Genomic DNA, 26434 nt, shown 5'->3' on the forward strand with positions numbered 1-26434 from the left:
TTGCATTTCTTGCGGTTGCAGGGGAAGGTGCCAGGAGTGGAGGTTGGGTTGGTGGGGTGTGTGGATCTGACAAGGGAGTCGCGGAGTCGACGAAGAGGCAGGCATAGCTAGGGCCCATGTGGGTGCCCATGACTACTCCTTTGGTTTGGAGGAAGTGGGAGGATTGAAAGGAGACGTTGTTAAGAGTGAGGACAAGTTCAGTCAGTCGAAGGAGGGTGTCAGTGGAAGGATACCGGTTGGTTCAGCGGGAAAGGAAGAAGCGGAGGGCTTTGAGGCCTTTGTGATGGGGGATGGAGGTGTACAGGGACTGGATGTCCATGGTGAAGATAAGGCGTTGGGGGCTGGGGAAGCGAAAATCAGGGAGGTGGTGGAGGGCGTGGGTGGTGTCCCGAACGTAGGTGGGGAGTTCTTGGACTAAGGGGGACAGGACCGTGTCAAGGTATGCAGAAATGAGGGGAAAAAGCAGTCCAAGGAGGGTCTCACTCCATTTGCTTCATCTGATTTAAAATTTGTGTTACATTTACAATATAACTGGAGGACTATGAATTTTGCTTCACACCAACAGTTTATTTATTGTATTTAAGTATCTTAAGCAACATGAACAAACTCTAAGTCTTAAATAAAAGTGATTCTTGTGATCATAATATTGTTGATGCTGGAGAAAATATAAAATTCACATAGCTCAGCAGACAAACAAATCAATCGTTCAGGATGCAACCAGTTTTGTATCAATATGGCAGTTTTAAATTCAAAATATAACTTTTGAAACCGGAGAATTTCTATCAGTTAATTTTGTTATGCAAGACATTCTACTAAGAGCAGCTAAGAATTTCAATTTTGCTTTTGTTATTCAATACCCACAGTAAAATTTACCTCTGCTCCAAGGCTCAGACAGAAGATCCCATCCTCAAATGCTGAATGAGTGTCAATGTGGGGAGGAATCCCTATAAAAATAATTGCAAAAAAAATTAATATAGTTCAAAAAAACTAATGAAAATGTTGACTTTTGCTATTTTATTGCTATGAATTGCTGAATATAATGACAACACATTTTCTGAAAGGTCAACCTTGAGATTAATGCAACATAATCAGGAACTTCTGTATTTGTTAATCCCAAATATTAGTCAGTTTTGTGTTTACGCATTATATTAAAATATACAAATGAGAATTTTCAGAATAAAGAAAATTCTGTTTATGCATATTACAGTTGTATAAGTTCTGCTATAACACACATTTCACTAATGCAAATTCACTGTAATGTAACTGACAAATTGGGGACATGGTTTCCCAAATGTGAATTTTTAAAACGATTACATCGCCAACACTAAGTGCTGTTGCTAAAGCGCAATTTTTCTATAATGCAGGGTTGCACAAGAATGCAACAATGTGTTATGAAGAACAACCTGTATAAAGAGGTTAAAAATAAATCACCACAATCTATCATTGATGATAAGGAACACCACCCTAAATTAACAAAACTAACATTTGACTAACACAGGAGATTCTCTTTGGCTTTCATTGTCTGATCCACAATTATAATAACTTGAAGTGTAAAGTATATTTCACCTTGTCCAGGCTGATATTGATTTATCGTTAGTTGATCAGGTTTAAATTTTACGTATCCCTTTTTTATGAACTGCTCCAAAATGTCATCACAAATCTCAGGAAGACCTAAAATTAAAATAAACACAAAAACAAAAATTATCTGAACTATTCAATTGCTTCTAACTTTGCACTGAAAAGAAATACAAACTAAATGCCTGAAAATTTTTTAAATTTATGGTCCTAAGTATGCACAGAAATAGTCAAATTATTCGCAAGCACCATGATTATTCTGATCCAAAAATCAAGCAAATGAAATCAGCTAACATTATAAATTGGGAACGCTAAAATTAATCAATTTCAAATTGAGTCTTTGTGCCATTAGAGATACTCATTTCTGGGATTTAAAAAACACCTTCATCTTGAAAACAAAACCCATGTATTTTATTCAGAATTTAGGACAGACAGAAATATTTTCCTTAATCGTGTTCATCATTAAAGTTAAGGTTAAGAGACTGCAGATTCGGGTATTCATTAAATAACAACTTTTGTGGACACACGAAGATGCACTAGCCCTTCTAAAGGGGCTGGTACTCTTTTAATTTGTTTTGATTTGAGCTATTGGATACAACTAATTTACTTGAAAGACTACTCAATGGCCTTTTAAGGGTGAGTGGCATAATTTTATTTTGTTCAATTCAGTTAGTTAGTTTCAACTGACTTAAAAAGAGTAGAAGGAGACACATGCTAAGTCTTGTGGAACAGTAGTACTGTCCCCAGTATCTGAAATGATTAAATACTTTGCAAGAAGCTTCTTTACAAATGGTGAGTTGTTGAGTTAAGATGTATAGTTACAAAGAAGTTAAGATTGTTGTGTTTTGGCACTGCATCTTTAAGTTTGGATAAAAATGAGGAGATACTTGTGGTCCATTCTGAAGTCTGCTGGAGAACATTCTTGGGTGATACGAGCTGTTGAAAATTAAGTTTTGCTGGAGTTTAAATGATGATGCTTGCATTTGGAGATGATGACAGCAGCATCAGCCTTTATAATGATTAGATTGTTCAACTCAAGTCCCAGGAACATGTTGAGAATGTCAGGCTGTGAACAGTTGAGCCTTAAAATGTCAATTTACTTCCAAGATGAACGAGTTGAAGTCCAAGGAAGCATGATCAGCATTTCTACTTGGATACAATGGCCATGTGATTCAAATTGCCAAACAGGTTGGCTTCGAGAGTGAAAGATTTTTCTAATCACTCGTAATCTGCCAAGGTACAGACAAGAGATTGCAGCTACAGGTTGAAAGTCTCTATAGTGGATTGCTCAGGAATACGGGTGAGAGAACATGCTTGGATTAGAGAGGGCAAATGTGTGGAATTGAAAGGAGACAGAAAGTTTCACAAATTGCACAAGAGAGAAAATCTCCAGGAAAAGCCATCGCCTGTTAAAAAATAAGTGTTCTCAAGTTAAAAAAAGTACCAGGCTGGGAACGGAAAAGAATACAAGTAAATCCTCAGCAGCTAAAAATCACTTAGACTGATCTGGCAAAAAAAAAAATCAAATAACATTCAAGAGATAATATTCTTGATTGTGTTACAAGAGGAAAGTTTTGTTCTTTCATTCTGAATATCTACATGCAAATGACAGCTTTATACTCTCCTTTACCAAGTAGCAACTTCAGAGTAGGTTTACCTGCACTATTTTACCCAAATAAAGGAAACTGAAAGGGACATTGAAATTTTTATGGCATAAAATTAATATCAAGCTGAAGTCCGAAACAAAAATACTGTTTATCATGTAGCTCAAACTCTCTCAAAAACACAGACAGAACTTTTTATACTCTGTTCATACTCTGTTCATTTACTATTCCAAGCACAACAATAGCAATGACCATAAAAATACTTTAGGCTTCCACATAATTAAGTATAAAAATTATTAGCAAGGCAATTTTTTTAAAGTCAATTAACATCCAGCACAAGCACTTTGCTTTTACATTATTGCCATATTTCACTCTGCATTACAGAAAATCAGATTTTCCTGAGATAATTTCTGCAGTTGTTTACAAGTCACTTATTTTGTTACAAAAAAAACTTGTATGCCACCCAATGTACCTCCAGGTAGGGGTTTATCTTTGTCTACATTGTTGTTGTCATAGCGGAATTCATAACCATAATGCTTCACTCTTCGATGTTTCAGAGATCTCTGGGCTAGAAATAAAACAAAACAAAAAACTAAATTGCAGGCTTCATCTTGGAGACTGAATTCCAATGCCAGATATAGTTTACATTTAAAAAAGGTTTTGAAAACAAGTTGTGCTTTATATTGTCAAATTCCTTAAAATGAAAAATTATGAAAAAAGCAGAGTAAACAATTCACATGTTAATTTGTAATTTTATTCACAGTAGCTGATACACTAAAAATATCAAATCTGCTAATAAAATGTCAAGTAAACAAATAACTATTTTACTCACCATGCTTTTACTATGGTCACTATTTTGTAGCTTTTTATTTCGAACCATATTCAAATTATTTAAGTGAGATTACATGACCGACTGTGCAAGAACCAAAATTACAGTGCAGTTTGGGAATTAGAAAGACAACTGAATAGAGAACAACAAGTTGTTATATCAATGGACTACATACAGATATACTGGAGAGATTACTCGTCAATATCACCTTACATGGTTGTGGACAGCATATCTCATACAAAGAAGGTGCAGTGGCCAACTGGGCTGATACTTAGACTGTAAACCAAAAACCAAGGGTCAATCCTTATCTGGATATAGCTGACAAATCACTGGTCTTATTTTTCTTTTTTAGGAATCTCATCATATGCTGCTGCTCTATAAATTGTATCTTGAAGTATGCAGGTATATTGAGCCTCATCTGATCTCAAATGCTCAGGCCTGTTAATACCTGGACACGAGATCATCTGGAACACCAGTAAGTATTTAGAGACTTGCAGCATTGTATTAATGTCTTTATAACTGGGCCGGACAGTCAGGGTTCAAATCCCATCTACCCCATAAGTATGCCTTAACATGTTCAATCTGATTAAAATAAACACCTAAAAAAGAACTGATTTCTTAAAATGTCCTGCTTCATAAAACAAGTCACTCATCAGCTTCTTTGTGATCAGTGTTCGATCACATTATTTGGAGCTGAAACGAGAAATGGGAGTTGTGATGTCAATATTCTAATGAAATGGCAAATCCAAGCTTATTGACTGTATGTCCTAATTCTAGGAAGGATGGGTGGGAACTTGATGAGGCTATCAGCAGAAACATTTAAGATCATACATCAGAAAATGAAATAGCAATAACTCATCAGGGCAGTACTCCTCTGCCTCTCCTCATCAGATTAATAGAAAAATACAAAAAGACATGACCCACTCTCACTAGTACCCTTACATATGGATAAGGAATGATACCACTTCGACTGGGACAACACATACATCCTCTGACAAGCCAAATAGAGACACGGACAAGAATTCCTTGAAGCACGACATTCTAACCGGAGGTCTATCAACAAACACATTGACTTGTATCCCATTTACCACCCCCTGATAAAAAGAACCGGAAATGACATCACCATAGGAAATCATGTCACCACAGGAAATTACATCACCAACCCAAGGAAACCCAAATATATAAATAGAAAGTGTGCTACACCACCAGGACCTCATCCGGAGACTCACTAAAGATGTTACCTAGTATGATGACAAAACGCCTGAAAACAAACCTTCCAGCTTAGCAAGCAAACCTACATCCAGAACCTCAACCTGAGCTACAAATCTTCTGAAATAATTGCTAATAGAAAAATAGTTAGACGATGAACATACAATTGGTTATTGTATATTTAATGAATTTAGATGATTATATATATTAACTACAGTTTTTCTCTGTACTACTTACCATTTTCCACTGTTGTATTTGGGCTTCCATCTGCAAATATCAAAAGCCTCTTCTCATATTCAGCAGAAATGAAGTCTTCAACCACCAGAAGACCTGGTGGTAGGCTTGAATGATAAACATCTTCACTAACAACTTGAAAAAGAAATTAATTCTTTTTAACCCTTCCACTACAGAGTCTTAATTAGTATAAACAATTACAATTTCCTTAACACATTTCTGCTTATGGACATATGTAAACTGATGAACACCCATGTCAACATTAGTTTTCCATACAAGCAAAAATTCCTAGACGAATAAACTGACACTAACTTAAAGTGCAATTCAGCAGTGAGAAATGGAACAGAAAAGCAGGAGAAGCAAGTGAGACACAGATTTCACTGCAGATGAATTGTGCAGAATGACCTGGCATGTAGGTGGCATTATACTAACATCCCTTAATAACACTCTTGACAGCAGATACCAGACTGAACAGACCTTTTTCAGGATCCCCTTCAGTCACCTTGCATGAGAAAGGGACCAGAAAAGATGGTCAAAAGATAGCCTCTCTCTCCTCACCCTGGCTGGACAAATGGATCAGCAGGTTCACTCTTCTGTGGTTGAAAGTAAAATGGGTCACAAGTAGAGCCTTGCCTTTGCGACCAGGAATATTTGCACCTTGATGGATAGCAAGGACAATCTGTGCCCCCAAAGAGGAACAACCAGTAATGGAAGGTGATTTGCAAATCTCAAGGTCAACATCCCTACACAGAGATACAAACATTACCAGGGAAGGTCTGCTAAACAAGGTTGCCAATGGCCATGCCTTCTCCATCCCAAAAGTGAAATGCACTGGTAAAGTCATATTGCCATCTGGATCACCCTAGTCAACCAGTTATTGGGACATCTGACAGGGCAAGTTAGATGAATGTCAATGCAAGTGACACTCAAATCTGAAAAGGACACTACTAAGGGACTGTTCTATACAGCGCGAAATAATGCTTCACATGCTGAGGAAAGAAAAAAGCACATAAGAGACAAAAGTCAGTGATAAACCTGAAGACTGGGATAATTTCAGAATCCAGCAAAAGATGACTAAATTTATAATAAAGAGAGAAAATTAACAATGAGGGCAAACTTGCAAGGAATATAAAACTGACAATAAGAGCATCTTTAAATACATTAAAAGGAAAAGGGGTCAAAGTAAACAAACGCCTGTTGGAAAATAAATCTCAGGAGATGGCTATTTATGAGTTACCCGAAATTGTTGAAGAAGATAAACAGATAGTTTGCATCGGTCTTTGCAGTGGAAAATACTTCAAATATCCCATTAATACTAAAGAATATGGCTTGCACCCAAGAATCCTAAAAACTGTAGGTACAGAAATGGTGGATGCGTTAGTTGTAATACTTCAAAAATAGTTTGATTTTGGAGAAGTACCAGAGGATTGGCATCCTGATTTAAAATAAGAGGGAGGCAAAAATCACTGTAGACCAACTAGCCTCACGTCTATTATTAGAAAAATGTTGAAATCAACTATTAAAGAAGTAATAGCAACACATTTGGAAATGGTAGGCTGCGCAAGTACAGTCAGCATGGCTTCATGAAAGAGAAATCTCCAATTTATTAGACTTTTACGAATCACAGTGGTACAGGGGAACCAGTAGGTGTGCTGTATTTGGACTTGCAGAAGGCACTTGACAAGATACCTCACAAGAGATTTAAGTCATAAGATGGAGTTGAGGGTAATATATTGGTGTGGATTGAGAATTGGCTAATGGGCAGGAGAGAGAGTCAACACAAGGGATTTTTCTCAGGTTGGCAATCAGTGCTGGGATCACAACAGTTTACAAATACATATTGTATATTATGAAGCAAATGTACAGTAGCCAAATTTGGCAAACACAAAGTAGGTGGATAGGCAAGTCACAAAGGGATACAAACAAAAATTGGAGAAATAATGATAGTTGTCAGTGGGCAAGTGTTGTACAATGTGAAATTGTTCATTTTAGAAAGGAGGAAAAAAAGAACAGTATTATTTCAATGGAGGAAAGGGACTTGGGGGTACTGGTGCACAAAACATAAAAAGCTAGCATGTAGGTACAGCAGGTAATCAGGAAGGCTAATAGAAAGTTGGCTCTTATTTCAAGAAGGTTGCAGTATATGATGTATCAGCATAAGCATCAAGATGTAACGGTATCACAATTGAGTAACAGTAACTACAAAGGCATGAAGGAGGAGCTGGCCAGAGTTGATTGGCAGGAGATCCTGGCAGGGAAGACAGTGGAGCAGCAATGGCAGGGATTTCTGGGGGTAATTCAGGAGGCACAACAGAAATTCACCTCCAGGAAAGAACATGCTGAAGGGAGGACAAGGGAATCATGGCTGACAAGGGAAGTCAGGGACAGCACAAAAGCAAAAGGAGAGTATATAATATGGTGAAGATTAGTGGAAAGCTATTTAAAAAACAACAGAGGACAATAAAAAAGACAATAAGGGGGCACAAGATGAAATATGAGGGTAAACCAGTTAGTAACACAAAAGAAGATTGCAAGGGCTTTTTTAAGGATATATACAAGGTAACAGAGTCAACAGAGAACATTAGATCATTGGAAAATGAGGCTGGAGTAGTAGTAATGGGGAACAAAGAAATGGAGGAGGAACTGATTATGTACTTTGCATCACTCTTCACAGCGGAAGACACTTGCAGCATACTAGAACTGCAAGAGAGTCAGTGGGCAGAGGTGAACGTAGTAGCATTCTAAGGAGAAGATGCTGGGAAGCTGAAAGGTCTGAAGGTGATTAAATCACTCGGACCAGATGGACTACACTCCAAAGCTGCAAAGGAGGTAGCTTGGAGATTGAAGAGGCATTGAAGCTGATCTTTAAGTATGACTGGAGTCAGGAAAGGTGCCAAAGGACTGCAAAATAGCTAAAGTGATACCCCTGTTTAAGAAGTTGGGGGGTGGGGCGGAAAGCAGAAGAAGCAGATAAAGACCAGTTCGCCTGACCTCAGTCATTGATAAGACTTTAAGAGTCTATTATTAAAGTATGAGATTTATGGAGTTCCAGGAAATGCATGGTAGAATAGGGCTGAGTCAGCACAGCTTTGTCGTGGCAAAACCAGTGAATGTGATTAAGTTGGATTTCCATAAGCACTTTGATAAGATACCACACAGGAGGCACTAAATAAAATAAGAGCCCTTAGTATTAGGGGTCAGGTACTGGCACGGATAAAGGATTGGCTGACTGGCAGAAGGCAGAGTGGGAATAAAGGGATCTTTCTTGGGATAGCACTCGATGACTCTTGGAGTTCCAAAGAGGTCAGTGTTGGGACAACTATTCGCTTTATATATGAATGATCTGGACGATGGAACTGAAGGTATCATTGTGTCATCTGCAAACTTAACAAAGATAAGTGCAGAAGCAGGTAGTGCTGAGGAAGTGAGGAGTCTTGAGGAGAACTTGGACAGGCTGGGAGACCAGTCAAAGAAGTGGCAGATGGAATACTATTGGAAAATTGTCAGATTATGCACCTTGTAGGAATAATAGAGGCATAGACTATTTTCTAAATGGGAAAAGGCTTCAGAAATCTGAAGCACAAAGAAATTGGGAGTCATCATTCAGGATTTCCATACTTTAATGTGCAGTTCAGTTGGCAGTTAGGAAGGCAAATGAAATGTTAGCATGCATGGCGAGAGAGCTAGAATACGACAGCAGAGATGTACTGCTGAGGCTGTATAAGGCTCTGGTCAAACCGCATTTTGAATATCGTGAGCAGTTTTGGGCCCCGTATCTAAAGAAGGATGTGCTGGCTGAGAGGGGAGACTACAGGATGTTCACAGGAATAATCCAAGAGATAAAGTGCTTGTCAAATGAGGAGCAGTTAAAGACTTTGAGTCTACATTTAATGGAGTTTAGAAGGCTGAGTGGGGGATCTCATTGTAACTTACAGAATACAGAGATGCCTGGATACGGTTGACACAGAGAAGACATTCCCACAAGGAGGAGAATCTAGAACCCGTGGGCACAACCTCAGAGTTAAGGGACAACCACTTAGAACTGACGAGGAGGAGTTTCTTCAGCCAGAGGGTAATGAATCTGTGGAAGTCATTGCCTCAGAAGGCCAAGTCATTGAGTGTATTTAAAGCAGAGATAATTAGATTATTGATTGGTAAAGGGATCAATGGTCATGGAGAACAGGCAGGAGAATGGAGTTGAGAATCATATCAGCCACAATGGAATGGCACAGCAGACTCTATAGACTAAATAGCCCAATTCTGCTCCTATGTTATATGGTCTAGGAGTAGGGAAGTCTTACTGCAACTGTACAGTGTGCCGGAGAGACCACTCTATCATCAAACACATTGACTTGAATCCCATTTACCACCCCTGAGAAAAAGAACAGGAAATGACATTCACCAACCTAAGGAAACCTAAACATATAAACAAAACGCAAGCCATACCACCAGTGCTTCATCCGGAGGCTCACTGATGATATTACCTAGTATGATGATGAAACATCTGAAAATGAACCTTCCAGCTCAGCAAGGACAGACCACTTCTGGATACCGAGAGCAGTTTGATTCTCTTATTTAAGGAAATATATCATTGGAGGAAGTTCAGAGAATGTTCATTCAGATGATCCCTGGCTTGGAAGGATTGTCTTATGAACAAAGGCTAAACAGGTGGGGACTCTACTCACTAGAGTTTAGAAAAATGAGTGATGACCTCATTGAAACATATAGGATTCTTAAGGGGCTTGACAGAATAATTGCTCTCATGGGAGAGTCTAGAACCAGAGGGCATCAGAATAAAGGGGCACCAATTTAAGACTGAGATAAGGAGGAATTTCTTCTTTAAGAGAGTTTAGAGTCCTTAGACAACTTGCCAAAGAGAGGTGTGGGGCAGAGTCCATGTATATATTTAAACTCAATATAGATAGATCTTAATCAGTGGGAGAATCAGGGTTACAGGAAAAAGGTAGGAAAGTGGACATGAGGTATGCTAGATCAGGCCTTAATCTGCCATGATCTGACTGAATGATGGACCATGCTCAAGGGGCCAAATGGCCAATGCCTGTCGCCATTTGCTACGGTCTGCTTCTGGTAGTATTGTGTCCCAAAATATGACAAATGCCAGAGTTGGATGTGACTGTTTTGTTTGGAAGAGGAAGTTTGGGAAAGTGACGTTCAGAGTGATCGAGCTCTAACAGCGTCTTATTTTTGAGTCAATGCATTAAGCATTAGATCCTAACTATGTTCATCAACGGGACAGGTATGGAACTAGCTGTCAGGATTTCAGCTCAAGGCATTGGCAACTGATAGGTTACTGCTTTACGTTGAATAAACAAGTCAAATTTTACTTTGGATACAGAATCTCACCTTATACACACACATTTACCTATATACTTAATATTCTATTCATTACCCCATTAAAACTGTATGTAAGGCAAGTGATAAACAAGATATTGCAGTTGGATTTAGCTGTCTGTATTTCCATTAGTGAAGCGTAGGGGTATGAATAAGGGCAAATTCCTCATGAAGGCAGTCCAGGACTTTGATTGGATTGCTGAATCATCAGGAGTTTGGCAGATTTTCATAAAGAACTTAAAATCTTACCTGCAAAGAATACAAAATTAGCTTCAAAAAGCAAAAAGGTGAAGTAAAAGCTTTTACAAACTTGGTCAAGGTTTCTAGAAAAAAGAGGTTGTATTGATAAAACCAACTTCAAGTTGTAGAGTTAATTAAAATAACTACAATGCAAAACCCTCATCAAATTTTTAACCAGCTCAGCATTAACAATGAAGATCATAAGATTGACCATTTAGAGTTGAGGTTTGCAGTTCAGTACAAATGAAAATCAGAAAAATTGAGATGAACTCACCATCCTCCACAAAGTTTAGATATAAAGTGATGAGTTTTGTATTTTCACCACTGTTTAGGTTTTGTCCATTAAGAGTGTTGTATGCCTTCGTGGCCTCCTGAATTGCACTGTATGTTACAAATGCATGTGGTTTATGAGGTAACATGAGAAGGGTCTCCACTGTTCCAAACTTCTGTAATACTTCATTCAACTGCTCCCGGCTGACACCATTGCCCAGGCCGCCATTGGCTACAACCAAGTGCTAAGAAGAATAAAGCAATGTGAGAAATTGCAACAGGAATATAGTAATCATAAAAAAATTACCATAAAGTTTTGACTGACTTTATGTGTACCTTATAAAATTTGCAAGAAATACAGAAAAGATCAAAAGATCCCCTTGTGGCAGAGCCTAGGACCAGAGGTGATGATCTCAGAATAAGGGGTCACAAATTTTAGATAGAGATGAAGAGGAATTTCCTCTCCGAGGGTAGAGAATCTGTGGAATTCTTTACCTCAGTGGGCTGTCAAAATTGGGTTGTTAAGTATATTCAGGTCTGAGATAGTTGGACTTATAATCAGGAAGGGAATTGAGGGTTTAGGGAAAATGGAGGAAAGTGGAGATGAACATTACCAGATCAGTCATGATCTCCACTTCACTGAGAATCAAACGTAATGGCCTACTGCTACTTCTATGGCTTATGGTTTTTAATAAAAGATTTAACAGCAAAACAGTGACAGGATCAGACAGAATCAACATGGATTTACTAAAGAGAAAATCATGCTTGACAAACCTACAGCAAGGATGTAACTAGTAGAGTGATCGGGGTGGGGGTAAGCGGATGTGGTTTATGTCGACTTTCAATCGGCTTTCGACCAAGTCCCACATAAAAGAGTCGAATGAAATTAAAACCATGGGATTGGAAGTAGCGCATTGAGATGGATAGAAATGTAGTTGGCAACCAGGAAACACTAAGTATGAATAAGTGGGTCTTTTTCTGAAAGGGCAGGCAATGACTAGTGGGGTGTCACAGAGATTAGTGCTAGGACCTCAGCTATTCAAAATATATATTAATGATTTAGATGAGGGAAGTAAAAAGCCAAAAAAAAAAGCAAAGTGGGAGGGTGAGCTGTGAGGAGGATGCACAGATGCTTCAGTGTGATTTGGACAAACAATAACTTTGCAAATGCATTACAGAAACAGTATACTGTGAATAAATGTGAGGTTATTGTTTTGGTAGCAAATTGAGAGCGGGCAATATGCAATGAAACCTCGGTGTTCTCATACACCAGTCGGTGAAGATAAGCATCCAGGTGTGGTAGGTGGAAAAGACGACAAACTGTATGTTGGCCTTCAGAGCACAAAGATTTCAGTTTGGGGTAGGGATGCCTTGCTGAAATTATATAGAGCATTGGTGAGACCACATCTGGAACAGTTTGTCCTCATCTGAAGAAGGATGTTCTTGCTGTAGAGGGAGTGCAATGAAGACTGATTCCAAAATGGTGCAACTGACATATGAGGGAAGATTGAATCAATTTTATATTCACTGGAATTCAAAAGACTAGGCAGGATAAATGCAGAAAGAAGGTTCCTGATGGCAGGAGACTCTAGACTATGGATCACAGTATAAGGACACAAGGTAAACAACTTATGACGGAGATGAAGAGAACTTTCTTCACCCTTGTCATTTGTGGTTCATTCCCTGGTCATTTTTCTACAGCTTCTGTGGACCCCTTCCAAGATCAGCACATCGTTCCTTAGAAACAGGGCCCAAAAATTGCTCACAATATTTCAAATGCGGTCTAACCAGAGCTTAATATAATCTCAGCAGTACTTTTCTCCCCTAGAATTCTAGTCCTCTTGAAATGAATGCTAAAATTGCATTTGCCTTCCTAACTGGCGACTGAACTGCATGTTAATCTGAAGAAAATCCTGAACTAGGATTCCGAAATCCCTTTGTGCTTCAGATTTCCAAAATAATTCCTTATTTAGAAAATTACCTACACTTCTATTCTTCCAAAGTGCAAAATCTCTCACTTTCCCACAATGTATATCATCTGTCACTTCTTCACCCACTTAGCCTGTCCAAATTCTTCTTCAGCCTCCCCACTTCCTCAAAACTACCTGTCCCTCCACCTGCCACGGTGTCATCAGCAAACTTAGCAACAATGCCCTCAGCTCCTTCAGTCAGATTGTTAAATGTATAACATGAATAGTTGTGGTCTTTTGTTATGGGCCAGACTAAAAACCGTCAAAATATATTAAGAGCCTTGCCTTTTTCTTATTTTAAAAGTAAGTGTAAAGCATTGCATTCGAGATGCAATTCGCTTTGTCAGACTACTCAACTTTAAGCAAAGCATGCTTTGTATTCACACTACAGTTAAAACATAGACAAAATAAAAAGAAAACAATTGGCTTCACTGTAACACTATTGAAATACTTAATATATATTAACTGTTCCAATACAGTAACATCCAATAATCACACCAAAGTTTGTGCGAAGATTTGTAGCTCGGGTGCTCGTTGTTGTGGTTCTGTTCGCCGAGCTGGAAGTTTTTGTTGCAAACGTTTCGTCCCCTGGCTAGGCGACATCATCAGTGCTTGGGAGCCTCCTGCGAAGCGCTTCTTTGATGTTTCCTCCGGTGTTTATAGTGGTCTGTCCCTGCCGCTTCCGGTTGTCAGTTTCAGCTGTCCGCTGTAGTGGTTGGTATATTGGGTCCAGGTCGATGTGTTTGTTGATGGAGTTTGTGGATGAATGCCATGCCTCTAGGAATTCCCTGGCTGTTCTCTGTCTGGCTTGCCCTATGATAGTAGTGTTGTCCCAGTCAAATTCACACACACGCAGACAACAAGCAACATGAACTCGACTGGGACAACACTACTATCATAGGGCAAGCCAGACAGAGAACAGCCAGGGAATTCCTAGAGGCATGGCATTCATCCACAAACTCCATCAACAAACACATCGACCTGGACCCAATATACCAACCACTAAAGAGGACAGCTGAAACTGACAACCGGAAGCAGCAGGGACAGACCACTATAAACACCGGAGGAAACACAAAAGAAGCGCTTCGCAGGAGGCCCCTAAGCACTGATGATGTCGCCTAGCCAAGGGACGAAACGTTTGCAACAAAAACCTCCAACTCGACGAACAGAACCACAACAACGAGCACCCAAACTTTAATAACCTTAATACATTTGTGCACTGAGGATTGATAGATCCCACCCAGGCCCCTAGCGGATTATTGGAAGCCACCAATTGGTTAAAAATCTAGCTTCATAGTTACCTTGACGGCTATCTGAATAGCCGCACTCATCCACCCCTTCAGATTGAAGTCCTGCTCCAGCAGATGACACAGTTCTGTGACAGTGACATCCTCAGTCTGCAATGTCAATTCATCTTGCTCAAATGGAAGAAATGGAATCAAGGGTGATTCTTGATTCATCAAGGCCACCTGTACCGTCTCTTTTTCCTGAGTCGTACTTCAACTGTGACATCTTCATATTGGAGACTGTTCAGCAGCTGCTGGATGTCACTACCAATTCTAGTCTTGCTGGCACATTTTTTGTACTTCAATTTCCCTGTGCTTTCATACCACCATGACCTATTTGTCACAGTTCAAATTAAAGTGTGGGAAATATCAGAAACAGCACAGGTCCTTAGTAACGTGAGCAGTCAGTAGTCACAGCACACACAAATTACAGTTTAGCAGTCGTCAATACAGTGGGACATGGAGGACTTTGACAAGGTCATTGGAAATCTATACATAAACCTTCAACTTGGTAGACCTTTTTTTTTTATTCACTCATGGAACATGAAGATTGCTGGCTGGCCAGTGTTTGTGGACTATACTGGTTTCCATTGAGAGTGTGGTGGTGAGCTGCCTTCTCGAACCGCTGCACACCTGGAATGCCCTTCCCAGGGAAGGAATTTCAGGATTTTTACTCAGCAACAGTGAAGAATGGCAATGTATTTCCAAGTCAGTGTAGTGAGTGGCTTGGGCCAGAATTTGTAGGTGGTGAGGTTCTCATGTATCTGCTGTCTTTGCCCTTCAAGATGGAAGTGTTTGCAGGTTTGGAAGATGCTATCTGAGGACTTTTGGTGAATTTTTGCAGCACATCTTGTGGATAGTACACATTGCTGCTACTGAGCATCGATGGTGGAGCGAGTGAATGTGGTGCCAATCAAGCTTTTTCCTGTATAGTGTCAAGCTTCTTGAGTATTGTTGGAGCTGCATCCATTCAGGCAAATAGGGAGAATTCCATCACATTTCTGATTTGTGATTTTCAGATGGCAGAGAGGCTTCAAGGAGTCAGGAGGTGAGTTACTCAATGTAGTACTCCTAACCTCTGATCTGGTCTTGTAGCCACTGCATTTGTATGGTGAATCCTATTGAATTTTTGGTCAATGGTAACCCCCAGGACATTGATAGTGGAGGATTCATCGATTGTAACACCATTGAATACTGGGGTGGTGGTTAGATTGACTCTTATTGGTGATGGTCTTTGCCCGGCATTTGTGTGGCACAAATGTTACTTGCCACGTCAGCCCTTTCCTAGAAAATGTCCAGATCTCACTGCATTTGAAAATGACTGCTTCAATATCACAAGTGTTGTGCAGCAACACAAACTTCCCCATTTCTGACCTTGTGATGGAGGGAAGGTCATTGATGAAGCAGCTGTAGATGGTTGGGCCGAGGACACACCCCTGAAGAGATGATTGAGACTTGAATAATTGGTGTTAATTGGCCAGATTGGGTTTGTCCTGCTTTTTGTGTTCAGGACATAGCTGGGCAATTTTCCACATTGTTGGATGGATGCTAGTGTTAAACTGTATTGGAACAGCTTAGTTAGGAGTATACCAAATCTTCAGTGCTATTGCCAGAATGTTATCAGGGCCCACAGCCATGTCAGTATCCTGTGCTCCAACTGCTTTTTGATTTTATATAGGGAGAATCAAATTGACTATAGACTAGCTATAACCCTAGTGACCAGTGGAAGATGCTGAAATGAATCATTCACTGGGGACTTCTGGCTGAAGGTTGTTATGAATACTTCAATCTTGTCTTTTGCAATGATGTGCTGGGCTTCTCCATAATTCAGGATAGGGATATTTGTCAAGCCTCCTCCTCCAATGACTTGGTGCAGAGCTAAAGAATGATCCATTGGTTGTGTTATCAGAAAGATTTGTCTATTACTTGCTGCTTATGCTGTTTGGCATGCAAGTACTCCTGTTTGGTAGTTTCACTAAGTTGACACCTCAATTTTTGGTATGCTTGGTACCATTCCTGGCATGCGCTCTGCACTCTCCATTGAACCAGGGTTGATCCTTTCGTTTGGTAATGGTTAAGAGGGGAATACACCAGGCATTGAGGTTGCAGATTGTTTTCGACTACAATTCTGCATTTCAGCCCCAAATGGATGTCCAGGCTTCAGTTCCTAGATCTGTTCAATATCTGTCCCATTTAGAATAGTGATATAGTGCAACGCAACAAGATTCAGAGTGTTCTCGATGTGAAGGTGGGACTTTGTCTGTACAAGAACTGTGCAGAGGACTGCCATGAATGAATACAGTTTTGGCAGGCAGATTGGAGAGGGTGAGGTCAAATATATTTTTCCCTCTTTTTGCGGCACTCCAACCACAACGCCATAAACAAACACATAGATCTAGATACCATCTATCAACCCCTCAGAAAATGAACAGGAAATGACATCACCACAAACCCCAGGAACCCCATCCAGGACAAACACATATATAGAAAACAGGAGACAATAGCTTTGCTTCACTTGGAGGTCGCCACTGATGTTACCTAGCCAGGTAATGAAACGTCTGGATATCAAACCTACAGCTCAGCGAGCAAACCAATGCTCTCACCTTATATAGCAGACTCCTATATGGCACCTTGTCAAAGCCCTTACAGAAATCCAAATAGATCACATGCAATGGATCTTCTTTGTCTAACTTGCTCATTACCTCCTCAAAGAATTCTAACAGGTTTGTCAGGTATGACCTCCCTGACTCAGCCCTAATTTACCAAGTATTCTACAATCTCATCCTTAATAATAGAGTCTAAAATCTTCCTATTGATCCAAAGTCAAGTTTACCATCCTATAGTTTCCTGTCTTCTTCCCCCCTCTTTTCTTAAGCAGGGGTGTTATATTTCTCATTCGCAGTCCTCTAGCACCATCCCTGACCCTAGTGATACCTGAAAGATCAGCACCAATGCCTCCTCAACCTCCTTCAGAATTCTGCAGCGTAGTCACAGAGCACGGAAACAGTCCCTTCAGTCCACTTGCCTGCATTTGGCCCATATCCCTCTAAACTTTTCCTATTCATTTAACTGTCCAAATATCTTTTAAATGATATAACTGTACCTATGTCTACCACTTCCTGGTGTGGAAAAGATACCTCTCAGATCTCTTTTAAATCTTTCTCCTCTCAAAAGTATACCCTCTAGTTTTGAATTCCCCTATCCTTGGGAAAAGACCTTTGCTATTCACCTTATCTATGCTCATCATGATTTTATGACTTCTACAATGTCACCCCTCAAGCCAGTCAAGCCATTCAGTCCATTAAGTTTGATTCTCAATGAAGTGGAGATCATGAATGATCTGGTAATCTTCATCTCCACTTGTCCTTAAGTGATGGCCACTACACTTACCTCTGCCCTCAATTCTCTTGAAGTTCTGGTATGCTGCTGGTACCTTCCACTGGGAAAGCGGATACAAAGTACCTCTTCAGTTCTTCCTCTATTTCTTTGTTCCCCATTGGTACTTCTCCTGCAGTCCAATGTTCACTCTTTACTTTTTCTGACCTCATATCTACAAAAAGCTCTTGCAATCCTCTTTTATATTAATAGCTAGCTCTCTCACGTTTCACCTTCACCCGTTATTGTTTTTTCAGTTATCCTCTGCTGGTTCTTAAAAGTCTTCACAATCCTCTAGTTTCCCACAAATCACCATCACATTGGATGCTGTTTCTTTTGCCCTTGTCAGCTATGGTTGCCTCATCCTCCCCTAAGGATGTTTCTTCTTCTTTGGGATGAATTTCTGTTGTGCCTCCCAAATTACCCCCAGAAACATCTGTCATTGTTACGCCACTATCTTCCATGCTAGGTTCCCCTTCTAATGAACTCTGGCCAGCTCTTCCCTCACATCTTTGTAGTTATCTTTATTCAACTGTAATACCATTACATCAGATTCCAGCTTCTCCTTCTCAAACCACAAGGTGAATTCCCTATGTGTTCCATCATTTTAAGCTCCTTAATCAAGTCTGCCTGTTCCTTGATGGGCTGTACCACAAACTGCTCCAAAGAAATCTCAGACATTCCACAAATTCCTTTTTTTGCAATCTGCTACCAGCCTGATTTTCCCAGTTCACTTGCATATTGAAGTCCCTCATGATTATTACATTGGTGCCTTTCTGATAAGCCTTTTTCCATTGAGTAATTATTTTCTTCCCCACATTCTGAGTAGTGTCAGGAGCCTCTAGTTACCTCTTATTCTGGTGTCTCATCTCCACTCACACATGTTCTATGTCTTCCAACTCTATATCATTTATTGCTTTGGATTTAATTTCATTTCTTATGAACAAGCCAATCTAATCCTGTCTGCCCTATGAATAGGATATGTATCCTTGGATATCTAGTTACCAGACCTAATTCCCTTCCAGCAACATCTCTGCGTAACTCACAACGTTGTACCTGCCAATTTTAATCTGCACAACAAGCTCATTTACCTTGTTTTCTATACTATGTGCATTTAAATGCAACAACCTTAGTCCTGCGTTGCCTGCACCACCCCCTTCTCAGAGTTGCCCGTTAACTGCTCTGCCTGAACTTAAGAGTCCTGATTCTCTCCATACTCGCTGTCCTTTCACGTGTTCTGGAAACTTTTATAATCTCATTTAAACTCTGCCCCCTTTAACTTTTTTCATAATCAACCCCCTCCACTATTTAGTTTGACAGTGTTAAAAAATCACAACAACAGCATGTAATAGTCCGACAGGTTTATTTGGAAGCGTAGCTTTTCTGTAGACCAGTCACCTGATGAAGGATCAGCGTTCCGAAAGCTTGTACTTCCAAATAAACCTGTTGGAGTATAACCTGTATGGTTTTTAACTTGGTCCACCCCAGTCCAACACTTGCACCTCCACATCACAGAAGGTCAGGCAGCATCCGAGGAGCAGAATTGACGTTTCGTAAGGGCTTATGCCCGAAACGTCGACTCTCCTGCTCCTCGGATGCTGCCTGACCGGCTGTGCTTTTCCAGCAACACACTCTCCGACTCTGCTCTCCAGCATCTGCAATCCTCACTCACTACGTTCACATCGTAGTTTGAGAGAGACAGACTTACTTTAGTCGGCACAGATACAGTTACGATACCATCTTGCTTCAGGAGGATGTGTTGCGCTTTCGCTTGTTTTCTCAACAACTTTTTCTGCCCTTTGGACAATTTCACATTTCTGCAGTCGGAGGCGGCCATGTTTTACGGAGGGAATCGCCTTCCGGCTGCGCTGCCAGTACTTCCGGTGCGGCAGCTCGTATCATGGTAACGGCGTCAACGGCCGTTTGAAGGGCTCCGTCCTCACCTCGCGCCTGGCCGTACAGGAGCAGCGGCTCCCTTCATCTCTGCCTGGCCCGGCCGCAGAGCCCTCAAGTCAGGTAAGTAGGCCCTTGTTACCATGGCAGGGGAATTCAGCTAAATAAGTAGACACAAAGAAATACATTTATGTTTGTTTTTTTAAGATAAGGAGCAGCTGTAAGGTACCGGGGCGAGGATTTGAGATGGGTGCTGAGAGCATCAGCGCCGCCCATTTGTCACCGAGTGAGGACTGTGCTTCTGCTAATCCATCAAATCCAATGTCTGAATCAGTAATATCCGATCATTCAACGGTTTTTAACCGTAGAGCAATGAGGGTCAATCGTTATCTGTTTCCCACGTAGTCAGACAATGTGTTGTTACATTCATACACGAACAAATTGTGGAAACAAAGCCCCGAGATGTGTCTGCTGCTTTGTACATTCCCGAAAATGTCGGGCCAGGTCAGAGATGTACACATTTGCATTTGTGTATATATGGAGTGTACGTGAAAGGATGGAAATCCACCAACTCCGTGTTTCGGGGAGAGAAGAGGATCTGGGTTTGTTATATATGAAGCACAAAGCGTTGTTCCCCTCCCCAGCTCTAACTGCAATGCGATGCTGCGGCTGACCGCCAGTGCTACGTGCCCTTTCCTCTAGGAAATTCAGTTTAGGGAGGTGCGCCAAATAGAGACAGGTTACATCCTCATATTGTCAGATCGCATACATTTACATGGCCAAGTAACTGAGCACATCACTAATGATTTTTGATGAATCAACAGTTTTTAAACCCATTTAGTGTCATTTCTATTTTATTAAGCTAATTGTTTTAACCAAAAACTATCATCTAATGGAAATCGTGTCTTCACAATTTCAGTCGACAAAACAATTTTTTAAAGGCTAGATAAGAATATTTCATTCTACAGAGTAGTTTATTTTTATGGCTTCCCTGTTGAAAATATTATATTAATTCTTAGAAATATATTTCTAAAGAATAATGTAACAAAACATGCCTGTATTTTTTTTAATCAAGGTGCGTAAAGGATTTGTTGATTGATTAAATCATGCAAATTGTCTTGTTGCAGTGTTCAGCAATTCACACTTCACATACAGAAGTGTTTATTCAGTATGTTAAACTAGGTGGTCTGTTTAAAGTCTAAAATTAGAACTTAATCTGCAGGCCTACTTCAGTGCGGTTTTCTCTTGAGATGATCATGGATGATTTTACACAAATATATAAAATTGATACAATATGCATTTATCCCTGCAGAATTTCTTTTAATTTCACAAATACTAAATTAGTCAACATTTAGCTAAGAATTCCATCTACCACCTCTGGTGTGACTGCCATGAGGGAAATTAATTCTGTCCCTGTTTTCATGGATGGATTTTATATTGAAATTATAATCCACCTACTAGGAATCGCCGTCATTACATCTCTGAAACTGCAACTTCTGAGTCTACGTGTGTTTAAATATAGATTTCCAGGATTTATATGCTTCCTCGTAGGATGCATTGCTGAACTCACTCCATGCTAAAATCTTCTGGAAATCACTGAACTGACCAGAGCTTTCTCTTTTTACACCATTAGTCTTGCTACAAAAACTTTTTTTTAGAGCAAATCAAATCTTTCCCATGTTTGGAGCAGTGTGATAAGTTAATAATTATTTCTGAATGGCCTACAGGCATTGAAAGTCTATTTTTATATTTGTGAATGTCAACTTTCTCCCTTAATTTGAAAATACATTATATTTATAATGTTTCAGTTTTGAATATAATCATGTATAACAGAATAATTTATTTCACACTTTTCATGATAAAAAAAATCATGAAGAACATTTAGAACATCCGATGCATTTTACTCCCTAGTTTGCTGTCTAAGAGACTGTGGTTGGATGCTTATCCTGCTTGACCTTACCACTACTATTGAACACTTCAAGATCCTTTTACTTAGCATCAGATCCAAACTGATGTTGGTATAGAGAAAATTGGGGATTGCTCAATTTTTATGGACAACCCTTTTTGAGGTCAATGGAATGCATTGTCACTCACTTTCATCCATGAAATTTATGTTGACACACTGTCAGATAATAATGGCAGAGTGCTTATTTTTGTCATTTTGTTTGTTCCTCCCATTCCAATTCAAAAATTCCACAGTAGTAAGGTAAAAAATTAATGCAAATGAATTCTCACTATTTTGGATGTATATTTACCTGTGACACAGGTGAACAATTCTGCAGGCAACCATTGACGTTTTAAAGGATTTTTTTCTTTAAAATGTTGCAAATAGAAAGAAAAAGTCCTGCATTGGCAAAATTGGCTAGGGCAAGGGTTTGTATGAAAGTTAAAGATCTGCCACCAATACAAGATAATGACAGCAAGTGTGTGAAGGAAAGAGACAGAGTATACAAAGTCATGCCTGTATCAGCAAAGACTCATCAGAAAAAATGGTTAAAAAGTCTATATTAAAATCTTTTTAATCTGAATACACTGTGAATTTGTGTTGATATTGGAATTGATGGTGTTAACAAGAATCAATTACAATGATCTGATGGTCATTACAGAAAGCTAATTGCAAGTTGACAAAGGCTACAAACTGATACTTCAGAAAATATAAGCAGAAGGGAAAAGGAATTGGAGTAGTCCTGTTACTAAAGAATACGTGCAGCCCTGTGGTAATTAATGCTTTTTATTTAGAGGATAAAGGTGTGGAATCAGTTTGGTTGGGGAAATAAATATCAATGGAAGTAAGCCACTGGCAATAAACCATAAGTTCCTTAAAAATAGCTCCAGTATAGGAAAAGATGTAAATCAAGATGTAATGTACCTTATTAAATAAAAAGGTACTGCAATAATCTTTGGCAACTTTTAATCCTTGCAGACTAGTCAAATTAAGTTAGCAAGCCCAGCCTTGAGAGTAAGTTGAGTGTATTTGAGTCATTTTCTTGGAACAATATATTGTAGAAAGAACCAGGGCAAACAGACTAGTTTAGATTTGGTAATAAATAATTCACTACATACTGGATTAATGAATAATCTCATAGCGATGAATCCTCCAGCGAAGAGTAATCATAACATGATAGTTGAAACTTTGTTTAAGTATGAGAAACTTGGGTTTGAAACAAGTTTTAAACATAGAGATAATTGCAAAAGTATGAAGGTAGAGTTGCAACAATGCATTAGGAAAATAAGGTTAAAATTTATGATAGTTTATTAAATATTCAACTTAAAGTTATATTTCATTGACAAAGACTCCAAGAAAAAGAAAAAGCTTACAATACTGTGAGTATTAATGACTGACCAGAAGATTGGATGGTTGGGGGGGGGAGGGGTGGTGTAATAGATTCCGGCAATGGATAGCTTACAAAAACAGGAGAAAATAGATTGACAGCCAGGAGTATAAAAATTGATAATAAATGCATTGATAAAATACAAAAAGTTAGGAGCTTCTGGAAACTCCCAGCAGATTCATAAAAATCAAATGGAATACCCCAAGTGGGGAACATGAGACAGAGAACTATAAACCTGCTAACCTAACATCTGTTATTGGGACAATGTTGGACTCCATCATTAAGGACATAGCAGAACATTTAGAAAGCCGCATTACAGTCAAGCAAAATTGACCTGTTAGCATACATAAAGGACTGGTTACCTCACAGGAGAAGAGTAAGGATAAATCGATCAACTTTGGTAGTGAGGGGACTATTGGAAGAAATTCTGAGGGACAGAAATAATCCTCACTTGGAGAGGGATTAATCAAGAGCAGTCAACATGGTTTCATTAAGGGGAGGTCATGCCTGACCAACTTGATTTAATTTTTCGAAGAAGTGACCAGGTGTGTAGATTAGGGCAAAATGTTTTAGACTTTAGCTAGGCTTTTGATAAGGTGCCACATGGGAGACCAATAGCAAAGGTAAGACCCCAATGGAATCCAAGGAAATTTGGCTGATTGGAGCCAAAATTGGCTGAGGGGCAGGAAGCAGACAATGATGGTTGAAATGTGTTTTTTCTAACTGGAGGCCTGTTTCCAATGGGGGAGATCATTATTGGAGCCTTGCTGTTTGTGGTACATAGGTAAATGATTTAGACATGAACATAGGAAGGATGACCAGTCAGCTCGCAGAGGATATGAAAATTATTGGTGTGGTAAATAGTGAGGAGGATGGCCTTAGATTACAGTAACAGATGGGCTGATCAGTGGCACACTTGATTAGGACAAGCAAGGCAAGGGAAGCACAGAGGATCAAATGGACCTAAGGACGCAGTTCAGATAGATCAAGTGGTTAAAAAGGCATATGGAATACTTTCCTGTATTAGACAAGGCATAGAATTGGAGAACAGGGAGATTATGCTGGAATTGGATAAAAAGTTTAAAGTATAGCTAGAGTATTTTGTACAGTTCTGGAATCCAAATTGAAGGTGGGATATGAGAGTATTGGAGAGTGTACAGAGAAGATTTACTAGTTTTAGTTATGAAGAGCAATTGAATAGACTGGGTTTGGTTTCCTTGGAGCTGAGGAGACTGAGAGGGGGACATGATAGAGATGTATAAGAATTATGAGGGATTTAGACAGTAAGAGATGTTTCTTTTTGGTGGCAGGATCAATGGCTGGGGACAATAATTTATTAAAAGGAGCAGGAGGTTAAGAGGAGATGTGAAGAAATATGTTTTCACCCAGAAGATGGTGGGAATCTGGAATCTTCTGCCTGAAAGGGTGGAGAGGCAGAAGCCCTCATAATATTTAAATATTTGGATTTGCATTTAGAATTAGAATTAGGTTTTATTGTCACGTGTACTCAAGTACAGACCAACAATGACAGGTGTACAACGTCTCCACACGTGGTGCTATCTTAGGTGCTACCTAGTTACAAATCTTAGATACTAAAATAGATTAGGTACAAAAATAGAAATAAAGAAAAAAGCTAAAAGTTCTACATTACTGTTCTTCATTGTATATATTATCAAAATAAAGAAATAAAGTTAAAAGATAAACATCACAGTCCTTCTACAGCCTGCAGTTGCTCCACGCTGGAGGCTTTCCATCACACTGGGCCGACCTCAACTGGGCTTGCAAGCTGCTAACTGCTGTCCATGAAAGGCTAACCCCCACCAGGCCCCAGTCTGCCATCCCACTCCACTCTGCTCCACCCAAACCCACTGGCCATCCTCCTCTGCTCCTCCCCAAACCGCCGGCCTTCCCCCTCTGCTCCGCTCTGCTGTGGCCTGCTGATCACTGGCTGTCCCAGCCCGCTGATCGTACTGCTCCAGGCCCTCAGCTGCTACAGTGCTCCAATATCATCACCACCATTCTCTCCGTAGACAACCTTTGGGTTGTCCATTTGCTCGCTGAGCTGGTAGATTTCTTTTCCGACATTTCATCAACATGATAGGTCACATCATCAGTGAGCCTCCAAGGAAGTGCTGGTGTTCTATCCAACTTGCGATTTGTGTGTCTTGCTCTGTTATGGTGGGTGATATTACTTCCCGTTCTCTTTCTGAGAGGTTGGTAAATGGGGTCCAAATTGATATGTTTGTTAATGGAGTTCTGGTTCGAATGCCACGCCTCTAGGAATTCCCATGCATGTCTTCGTCTAGCCTGTCCCTGGAATGGGTATATTGTCCCAGTCGAACTGGTGTTTCTCTTCATCTATATGTATGGATACTAGTGATAGTTGGTCATGTCTTTTGGTGGCTAGTTTGCTACATGTCTGTCCAATAAAACTCTGTGCACAAACACAACTGACCATGAATGGACAAGCTAGAACGAGCTATCAACATTAAACAACAGCGGACCAAGACAAAGAAAAGACTAGCCCTACAAGAAAAACTGGCCAAGTTTACGCACAGCAAAAACACAGACAATTCAGAGACTTGGATAAAGAACCTGTCAGATTGACCACTCTCAGACACAGAAAAGGCCATCCTAGTGCGAGGGTTGAACGTCAACCACAGGGACTTGGACCAAAATGACTTCCTAGCAACACTGGAATCCACCCTAAAAGACTTACGAAAGAAATCCAGCAGGCCATCAGACAGACAGTAGCACCAACACTAAGCAGAAAAAAAAGAAAGGAACACCCTCAACACATTGGAAAGGAAAGCTCTGGAAGCACTCAGGAAAGACAGAAATATCATAATCCTACCGGCAGACAAAGGGCACATGACCATCATCCTGAACTGAATACAATACAGAGGATGTGTTGCTGGAAAAGCGCAGCAGGCCAGGCAGCATCCAGGGAACAGGAGAATCGACGTTTCGGGCATAAGCCCTTCTTCAGCCCTTCTTCAGGCTTATGCCAGAAACGTCGATTCTCCTGTTCCTTGGATGCTGCCTGACCTGCTGCGCTTTTCCAGCAACACATTTTCAGCTCTGATCTCCAGCATCTGCAGTCCTCACTTTCTCCTACAATACAGAGGAACCTTAAATATCAATTATCCGAATATCAGATTACCCAAGGAGATCTCAAGGTCTCAATAGGAAGGGGTGGGGGCGGGGGCAGTGTTGGACAGAGAGATGGGGACAGAAGGAGAGGAGGGTACAGAGATAGGGGTGG

General features: G+C 40.0%; 2 protein-coding genes across 3 annotated transcripts in view; one reads left to right on the forward strand and one right to left on the reverse strand.

Annotated features, from left to right (window-relative positions):
- The window catches only part of alkbh8 (alkB homolog 8, tRNA methyltransferase), a 72094-nt gene extending 52248 nt beyond the window's left edge, over positions 1-19846 (reverse strand). The window contains exons 1-6 of the mRNA XM_043691834.1: positions 19653-19846; positions 11318-11558; positions 5455-5586; positions 3652-3747; positions 1567-1671; positions 874-944 (exon numbers count right to left, since the gene is read on the reverse strand). Of these exons, the coding sequence (XP_043547769.1) occupies positions 874-944; positions 1567-1671; positions 3652-3747; positions 5455-5586; positions 11318-11558; positions 19653-19781 (774 nt within the window). The 5' untranslated portion in view covers positions 19782-19846. The remainder of the gene's footprint in view (positions 1-873; positions 945-1566; positions 1672-3651; positions 3748-5454; positions 5587-11317; positions 11559-19652) is intronic.
- A 27-nt stretch (positions 19847-19873) lies between these two features.
- elmod1 (ELMO/CED-12 domain containing 1) overlaps positions 19874-26434 on the forward strand; it is a 78901-nt gene continuing 72340 nt past the window's right edge. For both annotated transcript variants that reach the window (XM_043691835.1, XM_043691836.1), the window contains exon 1: positions 19874-19960. The gene's annotated coding sequence lies outside the window, so the exon portion shown is untranslated. The remainder of the gene's footprint in view (positions 19961-26434) is intronic.

This window comes from Chiloscyllium plagiosum, chromosome 6, assembly GCF_004010195.1.
Source record: "Chiloscyllium plagiosum isolate BGI_BamShark_2017 chromosome 6, ASM401019v2, whole genome shotgun sequence".
In the NCBI taxonomy this organism is placed as follows: Eukaryota; Metazoa; Chordata; class Chondrichthyes; order Orectolobiformes; family Hemiscylliidae; genus Chiloscyllium; species Chiloscyllium plagiosum.